The 12,577-nt window shown below is 48.3% G+C and overlaps 2 protein-coding genes across 2 annotated transcripts in view; one reads left to right on the top strand and one right to left on the bottom strand.

Annotated features, from left to right (window-relative positions):
- The window catches only part of LOC123761184 (zonadhesin-like), a 27,320-nt gene extending 19,993 nt beyond the window's left edge, over positions 1-7,327 (bottom strand). The window contains exon 1 of the mRNA XM_069329293.1: positions 7,271-7,327. Within this exon, the coding sequence (XP_069185394.1) occupies positions 7,271-7,327 (57 nt within the window). The remainder of the gene's footprint in view (positions 1-7,270) is intronic.
- A 114-nt stretch (positions 7,328-7,441) lies between these two features.
- Positions 7,442-10,884, top strand: LOC138367582 (girdin-like). Its single transcript, XM_069329292.1, has 2 exons — positions 7,442-7,608; positions 10,173-10,884. The coding sequence occupies exons 1-2, from the start codon at positions 7,442-7,444 to the stop codon at positions 10,882-10,884; spliced, it is 879 nt and encodes a 292-aa protein (XP_069185393.1).
- Positions 10,885-12,577: the final 1,693 nt, after the last annotated feature.

Raw genomic sequence — 12,577 nt, 5'->3', positions numbered from 1 at the left:
CCACCACCGTCCACACTACTACCCACCACCACCGTCCACACTACTACCCACCACCACCGTCCACACTACTACCCACCACCACCGTCCACACTACTACCCACCACCACCACCACCGTCCACACTACTACCCACCACCACCGTCCACACTACTACCCACCACCACCACCACCGACCACAGTACTACCCACCACCACCTCCACCGTCCACACTACTACCCACCACCACCACCACCGTCCACACTACTACCCACCACCACCACCACCGTCCACACTACTACCCACCACCACCACCACCGTCCACACTACTACCCACCACCACCACCACCACCACCACCACCGTCCACACTACCACAGACGGGAGCAGATACAACAGAATACTAATGACAGAAATTTGCATGCTGTGGAAGCCTGCGTTGACTGGTCCAGTACTCGGTGATGAGGCCCCCCCCCCTCACACACACCCCCTCACTCTCCCCCTCACTCTCACCCCTCACCCTCAGCACCCCGGTGATAGGGAGATAGTGAGAGTATCAGGAAGAATGAGGTGGAGTGTGAGTGAATTACCCGACAAAAGACCGTGTGAGAGAGAGCAACTGATGAGGGTCAACAGTGAGGTACACGAGTGTACCTCATTGATTCAGGTACACTCGTGAGGTGAGTGCTTGAGGAGAGTCACAGTTGTTGACCCACACGGTACCGGTCACTACTGGTCACTGCCGGTCACTACTGGTCACTGCCGGTCACCACTGGTCACTGCCGGTCACTCCCGGTCATGGCTGGTCACTCCCGGTCATCGCTGGTCACTGGTCAATACGTGAGGATCAAAATGTCAGTATACCTCTACCGAGTCGGTATATATGTGGTCCAGTAGACACCTGGATACTGCTACCTTGGATGAATACACCATCACTCACCTGTGATGAGTCACCTGGGTCACTCATTACTCACCTGTGAGGGAGAGAGAACACATTAATGGATCTAATCCCAGGTGAGTTTGGTGAGTATCATCACTACAAGACAACACACCTGCACCACACCTGCGAGACAACGCTACACACCTAATGGGGCTGGCTGTTGTAGTGGGGCAGGCTGGTGTAGTGGGGCAGGCTGGTGTAGTGGGGCAGGCTGGTGTAGCGAGGCAGGCTGGTGTAGTGGGGCAGGCTGGTGTAGTGGGGCAGGCTGGTGTAGCGAGGCAGGCTGGTGTAGTGGGGCAGGCTGGTGTAGTGGGGCAGGCTGGTGTAGTGAGGCAGGCTGGTGTAGTGAGGCAGGCTGGTGTAGTGGGGCAGGCTGGTGTAGTGGGGCAGGCTGGTGTAGTGGGGCAGGCTGGTGTAGTGGGGCAGGCTGGTGTAGTGGGGCAGGCTGGTGTAGTGAGGCAGGCTGGTGTAGTGGGGCAGGCTGGTGTAGTGGGGCAGGCTGGTGTAGTGGGGCAGGCTGGTGTAGCGAGGCAGGCTGGTGTAGTGGGGCAGGCTGGTGTAGTGGGGCAGGCTGGTGTAGTGGGGCAGGCTGGTGTAGTGGGGCAGGCTGGTGTAGTGAGGCAGGCTGGTGTAGTGAGGCAGGCTGGTGTAGTGGGGCAGGCTGGTGTAGTGGGGCAGGCTGGTGTAGTGGGGCAGGCTGGTGTAGTGAGGCAGGCTGGTGTAGTGGGGCAGGCTGGTGTAGTGGGGCAGGCTGGTGTAGTGAGACAGGCTGGTGTAGTGAGACAGGCTGGTGTAGTGGGGCAGGCTGGTGTAGTGGGGCAGGCTGGTGTAGTGGGGCAGGCTGGTGTAGTGGGGCAGGCTGGTGTAGTGAGGCAGGCTGGTGTAGTGAGGCAGGCTGGTGTAGTGGGGCAGGCTGGTGTAGTGGGGCAGGCTGGTGTAGTGGGGCAGGCTGGTGTAGTGGGGCAGGCTGATGTAGTGGGGCAGGCTGGTGTAGTGGGGCAGGCTGGTGTAGTGGGGCAGGCTGGTGTACCGATTCTGGCAGGTGTTGTGAGACCGGCTGAGGAAAATATGACACGTTGAACAGAACGAATCAAATAATTACAACCAGATTAATAAATTAGTCATTATTAATTACAGTTTATTAATAGGACACTAATGAGACTTTTAACAGAGAGAGAGAGAGAGAGTGAGTGAGAGAGTGTAAGAGTGTGAGTGTGTGTGTATTTACTCGCCTAATTGTGTTTGAGGGGGTTGAGCTCTGGCTCTTTGGTCCCGCCTCGACTCAAATGTGAATCAGCTATGTGTGTGTGAGTACCCATATCTACACATGTACACCTGGTTGATACCTGGTTGATGGGGTTCTGGGAGTTCGTCTACTCCCCAAGCCCGACCCGAGGCCAGGCTCGACTTGTGAGAGTTTGGTCCACCAGGCTGTTGCTTGGAGCGGCCCGCAGGCCCACATACCCACCACAGCCCGGCTGGTCCGGAACGTCTTTTAGAAAACAGTCTAGTTTTCTCTTGAAGATGTCCACAGTTGTTCCGGCAATATTTCTTATGGTCGCTAGTAGGACGTTGAACAGCCGCGGACCTCTGATGTTTATACAGTGTTCTCTGATTGTGCCTATGGCACCTCTGCTCTTCACTGGTTCTATTCTGCATTTTCTGCCATATCGTTCACTCCAGTATGTTGTTATTTTACTGTGCAGATTTGGGACCTGTCCCTCCAGTATTTTCCACGTGTATATTATTTGGTATCTCTCTCGTCTCCTTTCTAGTGAGAACATTTCGAGAGCTTTGAGACGATCCCAATAATTTAGGTGCTTTATCGCGTCTGTGTATGCCGTATATGTTCTTTGTATTCTCTCTATTTCAGCAATCTCTCCTGCTCTGAAGGGGGAAGTGAGTACTGAGCAGTACTCGAGACGGGACAACACAAGTGACTTGAAGAGTACAACCACTGTGATGGGATCCCTGGATTTGAAAGTTCTCGTAATCCATCCTATCATTTTTCTGGCTTACGCAATACTTGCTTGGTTATGCTCCCTAAATGGTAGGTCGTCGGACATAATTATTCCCAAATCCTTGACATGCTGTTTACCTATTATGGGCAGATTGGATTGTGTTTTGTACCCTGTATTATGTTTCAGGTCCTCATTTTTGCCGTTTTTGAGTACCTGGAATTTATCGCTGTTAAACATGTTATTTTCTGCTGCCCAATCGAAAACTTTGTTGATATCTGCTTGTAATTTTCCGTGTCTTGAACAGAGATAATTTTCATGCTGATTTTTGTATCATCTGCAAAAGATGACACGAAGCAGTGACTTGTATTTTTATCTATATCTGATATGAGAATAAGGAACAGCAGTGGTGCAAGGACTGTACCTTGAGGTACAGAGCTTTTAACTGCACTTGGATTTTATTTTATATGATTGACTGTTACTTTTTGTGTTCTGTTCGACAGGAAATTGAGTATCCAGCGTCCTACTTTACCAGTTATTCCCATTGACCTCATTTTGTGTATCACCCCATGGTCACATTTGTCGAACGCCTTTGCAAAGTCTGAGTATACTACATCTGCATTTTGCTTTTCTTCTAGAGCTTCTGTGATTTTGTCATAGTGGTTGAGTAACTGTGACAGACATGATCTTCCCGCTCTAAATCCATGTCCTGGGTCGTGCAACTTTTTATTTTCCATAAAACTAGAAATTTGATTCCTAATCACACTTTCAAAAACTTTTATGTGTGATGTTAGTGCAACTGCCCTATAATTTTCTTGCCAAGGCTTTACTACCCCCCTTGTGCAGAGGGGATATATCTGCAGATTTAAGTGCAGCTGGTATCTTCCCTGTATCCAGGCTCTTTCTCCATATTACGCTGAGTGCTCTCGCTACTGGTACTTTACATTTCTTTATGAATATTGAAATCCATGAGTCAGGCCCAGGAGCTGAGTGCATTGGCATATTGTCAATTTCTCTTTCAAAGTCTTCCGAGTTCGTGTTAATATCCGTTATATTATTTGCAGCTTGAATGTCATTCGTAAAGAAGCTGTCTGGGTCATCAGTTTTCATGTTGTTTATTGGTGTGCTAAACATAGCCTCATACTGGCTTCTTAGAATTTCATTAATTTCTTTGTTGTCCTCTGTGTACGTACCTTCAGTTGTCATTAAAGGTCCAATACTGGTGGAGTTTTTTTTATTTTGATTTTGCATATGTGAAAAAATATTTTGGGTTTTTCTCTATCTCTTGTATAACTTCCTGTTCAAATTCCATTTCCTCCGCCTCGTATGATCGCTTCAACGTTTATTTCTTCGATCTCCTTGTTCTGCACGTGTCCTTCAGCTTATGTTTATGTTTTTAGTTGTCTTGTAAAAGTGTTTTGTGTTTGAATTTAGTTAGTAAAAAATTATAATATATACACATATATATATATTATTACATTGTGTTACGGTTAACAGAAAACACACATAGCAATCACTGTTCGAAGACCTCATCCAGATCTTCGGGGGTTGGGTGCGTGCCTAAGATACAGCGAGCATTACGTCTCTGAATCGCGACACCGAGGCGCTGGAACAGGGAACTCACCGCTCTTGAGTCATTAGTTTTCCTAATGAGTTTCTAACTAACCTCCTTAGGAACTTAAGTGCACATTTACCCCAGGCGCCCAGTCTCTGCCTATCTGCACGAACCTGTAACAACGTTCTAGGTCCCTATATCGATTAGTTTTTTGGGTCTCCCTGAAGGTGGCCGCCCCGCCTCCCTCAACTGTGCTGTAAGGTAGATAGGTATCAGCCAATGTTGACGCACACGTGTAGTCCCACACGACCTGTTTACCTTCCCTCTATGGCTGCAGGGTGACTCCATCTGGGCGTTTTTGGCTGTTGTCAGGTCTACACAACTGAGGTTCCCTTTGTGCTGGACACCCAGCTGAAGCCAAACTTCTCTTGATGATGTCATTGACTGCTTCATGTCTGGCAATCTTTCCCTGTGTCTTATGACAGATGAGACCATGGCTGCCGTATTGGTCTGCCCGTGCATGGCCGCAAATACACCGGTGCTCGGTGGAGATAGGGGCGGCAAGGCGCAGGGCAGCACCAATACTTAGGGCCCGATGGTCCAGGCGGGTGCCCAAGGCGGAATTAGGGACTGCCAACAGGAAGTCCCCGGCATGGGGAGCTTGCATAGCTAGGAGGCGTGCTTTGTCTTTTGCAGAAGATGCCTCCATTAATGCTGTGGCAATGTTCTCCACTATGTGGTTATCCCATTTAGCCTGTTTGCAGTCGTTGCAAAAGTTGGTCACGGTTGAGAGCTAGCAAGACTGTCCTACTGGCCGGCTCCGTCCGGGAATTTGGAATCATAAATTCCAGTGGAGTCTCTTAAGTATTCTGGTAGTATCTCATTCACTAATTCACCTGTAGCAATGGTCGAGGATAAGAATGCTAACTGTCTCACCTTGCAAATACCTATACCCACGTGTCTAACTGGGAGCGTTGCTTGGTCCCATTGGTCATCTTGCAGGGAGAGGTTTAACACTTTCATGGTTATTGACTTTAGGAGTGCGTCATAATCCGTTAATTTTGGACTGTCGAAGGAGGGAGCACACCTTAGGAAATAGGTAAGTCTGGGCAAAGTCGGGCACCTTCTGAGAAGGTACAAACCATCGTGGGCATTGAAAGCCCCTATTCTTCCCTCCATCCTCCTAAGGTCGTTTAGCTTTTCTTCGAGGACTACCTCAATGGCGCTCGAGCCCAGAGGTGCCCCTAGCAGCACACTGTTAGTGGGAGCGATCACTTGGGCTCCTGGCAATATGGTTCGTACTGCATCTATGTTTGGCTAGATGCGATGATTTCGCACTTTGATTAATTTAGAACGGGTCTTAACTCATCTCTCCCTTAAATTTCACCAGCTGTAGATCCCCTAGAAGGAACTCTTGTGTCCCTGCCAGGCTGCCATCGTCCAGGAACCAGATGTTGAGTTCGCTGGTCAACCTGCTTGTGACCTCTTTAGCAGCCATGCAGAAAAAGTACGGGGTGTGGGGAAATTCCAGGCAGCTAATCTCTCCTTTTTAAATTGACTTTAATAAGATAAAGTTATGTCTTATTTATTTTTCTTAGTAAGTAAGAATTAATTGAGTGGACTGTATATACTTGTAAACTGCCTGAAATCTTCTTATACACTATTGGGAGGGACAATTGGTAGCCTAAACCACTTTGTTATGGCTCCTTCTTAAACTACCAATTGTTTACCTTTTAATTATAATAATATACCACATATGGTGGTCTAATCTACTAGTAATAATTTCTAATTATGACTACTAAGACTATAAAAATTGGCTTAGCTGTGCCAGTAGTTTGGGCCTGGTAAGGCGTGTAGGTGTAGCCTCAGATTGGGTGTGGCCCTGTGCCTCCTGGTGCCACGTAATGGCGGCTTGTGGGAATGACAAAGCTTGGCAAACAAATAGTAATGTGTATGAACCAACTGTCTGCTCAACTTCTTGTTGCTCCTCTCACAATTTACCTGTATGGGATGCAAGGAATTAATCAAAGTTCCCTAAACATATCAATTACAGGTAAGACATGAACTGTGAGGGTTGTAATGGGGTACACGTACATGTGGTTTGGGTTCTTCATACATCATGACCCACTTATTTTTATAAATGAATAAATGTGCACATTATAATTCAGATACAAAAAATACTTGATAAGCCGGATACAGTCGTTGTTGCGATGGTTGTTAGGCTGTGTTGCTGGTGTTGACACGTAAATGGAGTGTCTAGTTGTTTACACCAGCTCTAGAGCCAAGACAGCGTGGTGGCTGCTCTGTTGTTGTTATGATGCGGGAGCCTTCCTCCCAGAGGAGCCCACGCCCTCAACGCTGGTTCCTCACTCAAAGTAATTTTACATTAACAAGGGAACCTAGCGACAATACGGTGTTAATAATTATATTCAGTCTTATTGAATACTTTTTTGTTACTTCTAGATACTAAACTAGTCTATTAACAATGTTTCATAATGTAAATAACGATGACATCCATGACGTCACGGAGTCGATGACGTCACGGAGTCTCCCATTTTCTATCCTGAAGGGATTACAGACTAAGGGAGACTGTGTTATATGTGTGTGTGTGTTTGTGTGTGTCGGTTTCCCGACACGGGGCAAGTGGGTCTCCCTGCTGGACACCTGCGGAAACAACTTAATATTCTCCAAACAACATTCCCTACTGTGTCGATTCCCCTACTGTACCCTGCTGAAACGAATGGGGAGTAGACAAGGAAAGTTTGTTCCAACTGCTTCCAATACCACATTCCCTTTTTACCTGGTTGAAGGCATTTTTAAAGTTTAGTTTAATTAATGCTTTACTTTCTGCGAGGTGCTAAATATAAGCTCGTGCTGCATGAGCTGCTGCTTCACAGCCATGAGGGACACCAAAACCTAGTTGATGGGGTCGAAGCATCGTTGCAGCTTCCGTGCGGATGGATGTTTCTGACTGCTGCCCTAGCAACAAGACGCCGGAGTGTGTTACCCACTACAATGGGTCTGACTCCACCACCCTTCTTAAGGGCACAGAGAGATGCTCGGAAGAAGGGTTTAATTGTATCAAGGATCAGCACAGAGAGGCAGTTGTTGACAAACTTCGTGACCTCTGACAGCAGTGTCTCGGCAACTTCACTGAGAACTGGTTTTACCATCTCCTTGAGGTGCTGAGGTCTTACTCCAGTGTATCCCCCTGCTGAGCCTGGCGGAAATGACATGATGGCTTTGTATACCTCTGACGCTTGGAGGAATAGAGGTCCCATAATTGGGATATTTGTGTCTTGAGTAGTGGGTTCCCATGGTACTCTGGGAGGGTGCTTCTCTCTCAGCGAGTCGGCAGTAGCGGCATTTCTAGGTGTGATTGTGTCTTCACTTATACGTAACCTAATTGCCCCTACTGTGTTCCCCTCTTCAATTTTTAGGTCACTTGTGTTCCTAGTTTAAAATTGTCATTGGAACTCTTGGGTCTGCCACGACGGTGTTTGCGTTGAGGAGGGATGGGGCTCACGTTGTCAGCTCTGGGGAAACTATTTATTGCCCTCGTCACTGATGAGGCTAGCGACTTGCCTCCTCTTGCAGGCACAAAAGCCAAAAAATAAAACACCCTGATATTTTGGACTCCTGCCATGGTTAGTTAGTTTAGTTCATTTATTTTTCTCCCCATACCCATCTTGTGGGCGGTAGTGGAAAGGGTTACAGAGGCACATAATGGGCTCAGGGACTGAACCCAACATTTCATTAAGATAAACAAGTTCCAATCTTGATGAGCTAGTTACAAAATTTCAATGCAAATCGTCTCATCAACACTAGGCTCGAGATCGACGACAAGTACAGTTTCTAAATTAAGCAACTGACATATGTGGAGAGCCTAGTGTCACAATTGATGTGTTTGTCCTGCACACCGCCCCCCATCCAGTGGGCAGCGGTGGATAGGTTACAATCACTTAGTTACTACCTACAGTTAGTAAACTGGGGATATTTGGCTAAGATTTCTGGTAGCAGATCATTTTGACTGAAATATTTAGGCATCTCTGGTACATTCGTCATAGAATTATCTCTGAATTCACAGGCGTCACCAGTGTTGCCACACACACCCCCAGCGTCACCAGTGTTGCCACACACACCCCCAGCGTCACCAGTGTTGCCACACACACCCCCAGCGTCACCAGTGTTGCCACACACACCCCCAGCGTCACCAGTGTTGCCACACACACCCCCAGCGTCACCAGTGTTGCCACACACACACCCCCAGCGTCACCAGTGTTGCCACACCCCCCCCAGCGTCACCAGTGTTGCCACACACACCCCCAGCGTCACCAGTGTTGCCACACACACCCCCAGCGTCACCAGTGTTGCCACACCCCCCCCAGCGTCACCAGTGTTGCCACACACACCCCCAGCGTCACCAGTGTTGCCACACACACACCCCCAGCGTCACCAGTGTTGCCACACCCCCCCCAGCGTCACCAGTGTTGCCACACACACCCCCAGCGTCACCAGTGTTGCCACACCCCCCCCCAGCGTCACCAGTGTTGCCACACACACCCCCAGCGTCACCAGTGTTGCCACACACACCCCCAGCGTCACCAGTGTTGCCACACACACCCCCAGCGTCACCAGTGTTGCCACACACACCCCCAGCGTCACCAGTGTTGCCCCCCCCTCGCCGTCACCAGTGTTGCCACCCCCCCCAGACGTCACCAGTGTTGCCACCCCCCCCCCGCCGTCACCAGTGTTGCCACCCCCCCCAGACGTCACCAGTGTTGCCACAACACCCCCCCCCCCCGCCGTCACCAGTGTTGCCACACAGCCGAGAAAGCGCGGCATTATACACATTGTAATGCAGGAGAGGGCGCGCTTGGCCGGGCTAATGCTCACGCGCGCTAAAATGAAATATATAGAGCAGAGTGTATGTACATATATATGTGTAGTTCCCCCCGGGTCAGAAGCTAACTCGATTTTGTATAATTGGCAACTATAGCAGGCGGGTGTTTGGTGCTCTTTGTTGTGAGCTCCACAGGTGATTATTATGTAGATTAGAGACCCAATACGCTAGATTAGAGACCCAATACGCTAGATTAGAGACCCAATACGCTAGATTAGAGACCCAATACGCTAGATTAGAGACCCAATACGCTAGATTAGAGACCCAATACGCTAGATTAGAGACATAATACGCTAGATTAGAGACCCAATACGCTAGATTAGAGACCCAATACGCTAGATTAGAGACCCAATACGCTAGATTAGAGACCCAATACGCTAGATTAGAGACCCAATACGCTAGATTAGAGACCCAATACGCTAGATTAGAGACATAATACGCTAGATTAGAGACCCAATACGCTAGATTAGAGACCCAATACGCTAGATTAGAGACCAAATACGCTAGATTAGGGACCCAATACGCTAGATTAGAGACCCAATACGCTAGATTAGAGACCCAATACGCTAGATTAGAGACCCAATACGCTAGATTAGAGACCCAATACGCTAGATTAGAGACCCAATACGCTAGATTAGAGACATAATACGCTAGATTAGAGACCCAATACGCTAGATTAGAGACCCAATACGCTAGATTAGAGACCCAATACGCTAGATTAGAGACCCAATACGCTAGATTAGAGACCCAATACGCTAGATTAGAGACCCAATACGCTAGATTAGAGACCCAATACGCTAGATTAGAGACCCAATACGCTAGATTAGAGACATAATACGCTAGATTAGAGACCCAATACGCTAGATTAGGGACCCAATACGCTAGATTAGAGACCAAATACGCTAGATTAGGGACCCAATACGCTAGATTAGAGACCCAATACGCTAGATTAGAGACCCAATACGCTAGATTAGAGACCCAATACGCTAGATTAGAGACCCAATACGCTAGATTAGAGACCCAATACGCTAGATTAGAGACCCAATACGCTAGATTAGAGACCCAATACGCTAGATTAGAGACCCAATACGCTAGATTAGAGACCCAATACGCTAGATTAGACACTAAATACGCTAGATTAGAGACCAAATACGCTAGATTAGAGACTAAATACGCTGGATTAGAGACCAAATACGCTAGATTAGAGACTAAATACGCTGGATTAGAGACCCAATACGCTAGATTAGACACTAAATACGCTAGATTAGAGACCAAATACGCTAGATTAGAGACCAAATACGCTAGATTAGAGACTAAATACGCTGAATTAGAGACCAAATACGCTAGATTAGAAACCAGTTACGCTAGATTAGAAACCAGTTACGCTAGATTAGAGACCAAATACGCTAGATTAGAGACCAAATACGCTAGATTAGAGACCAAATACGCTAGATTAGACACTAAATACGCTAGATTAGACACTAAATACGCTAGATTAGAGACCAAATACGCTAGATTAGAAACCAATTACGCTAGATTAGACGAAATACGATAGATTAGAGACCAATACGCTAGATTAGAGACAAAATACGCTAGATTAGAGACCCAATACGCTAGATTAGGGACCAATACGCTAGATTAGAGACCCAATACGCTAGACTAGAGACCCAATACGCTAGATTAGAGACCAAGTTAATATGCTAGATTAGAAAGCAATATGCTATATTAAAGACCAATATGCTACATTAGAGGTTTTTATGGCATATTAGAGACTAATTACATCCTCTTAGAGACCAGTAGGCTGAATCACAGCCACAGTGTTGCCAATTCAATTGAAGAATATAGCTTTATGGAGAGTGTGTGACAGGATACATTGTGCTGACATGTTGTATGTTGTGGGGGGGGGGGGGTGTTGTATTACAGGCCAAGGGCCGTGTGTTGCAGGCCAAGGGCCGTGTATTACAGGCCAAGGGCCGTGTATTACAGGCCAAGGGCCGTGTATTACAGGCCAAGGGCTGTGTATTACAGGCCAAGGGCTGTGTATTACAGGCCAAGGGCCGTGTATTACAGGCCAAGGGCCGTGTATTACAGGCCAAGGGCCGTGTATTACAGGCCAAGGGCCGTGTATTACAGGCCAAGGGCCGTGTATTACAGGCCAAGGGCTGTGTATTACAGGCCAAGGGCTGTGTATTACAGGCCAAGGGCCGTGTATTACAGGCCAAGGGCCGTGTATTACAGGCCAAGGGCCGTGTATTACAGGCCAAGGGCCGTGTATTACAGGCCAAGGGCCGTGTATTACAGGCCAAGGGCCGTGTATTACAGGCCAAGGGCCGTGTATTACAGGCCAAGGGCCGTGTATTACAGGCCAAGGGCTGTGTATTACAGGCCAAGGGCTGTGTATTACAGGCCAAGGGCCGTGTATTACAGGCCAAGGGCTGTGTATTACAGGCCAAGGGCTGTGTATTACAGGCCAAGGGCCGTGTATTACAGGCCAAGGGCCGTGTATTACAGGCCAAGGGCCGTGTATTACAGGCCAAGGGCCGTGTATTACAGGCCAAGGGCTGTGTATTACAGGCCAAGGGCTGTGTATTACAGGCCAAGGGCCGTGTATTACAGGCCAAGGGCTGTGTATTACAGGCCAAGGGCTGTGTATTACAGGCCAAGGGCTGTGTATTACAGGCCAAGGGCCGTGTATTACAGGCCAAGGGCTGTGTATTACAGGCCAAGGGCCGTGTATTACAGGCCAAGGGCTGTGTATTACAGGCCAAGGGCTGTGTATTACAGGCCAAGGGCTGTGTATTACAGGCCAAGGGCCGTGTATTACAGGCCAAGGGCTGTGTATTACAGGCCAAGGGCTGTGTATTACAGGCCAAGGGCCGTGTATTACAGGCCAAGGGCCGTGTATTACAGGCCAAGGACTGTGTATTACAGGCCAAGGGCCGTGTATTACAGGCCAAGGGCCGTGTATTACAGGCCAAGGGCCGTGTATTACAGGCCAAGGGCCGTGTATTACAGGCCAAGGGCCGTGTATTACAGGCCAAGGGCCGTGTATTACAGGCCAAGGACTGTGTATTACAGGCCAAGGGCCGTGTATTACAGGCCAAGGGCCGTGTATTACAGGCCAAGGGCCGTGTATTACAGGCCAAGGGCCGTGTATTACAGGCCAAGGGCCGTGTATTACAGGCCAAGGGCCGTGTATTACAGGCCAAGGGCCGTGTATTACAGGCCAAGTGTTATGTTAAAAAAAT

The sequence above is a fragment of the Procambarus clarkii genome, chromosome 22, assembly GCF_040958095.1.
Source record: "Procambarus clarkii isolate CNS0578487 chromosome 22, FALCON_Pclarkii_2.0, whole genome shotgun sequence".
Lineage (NCBI taxonomy): Eukaryota > Metazoa > Arthropoda > Malacostraca > Decapoda > Cambaridae > Procambarus > Procambarus clarkii.
The sequence above is the reverse complement of the archived record's forward strand: the minus strand, read 5'-3'. Positions and strand labels throughout refer to the sequence as shown.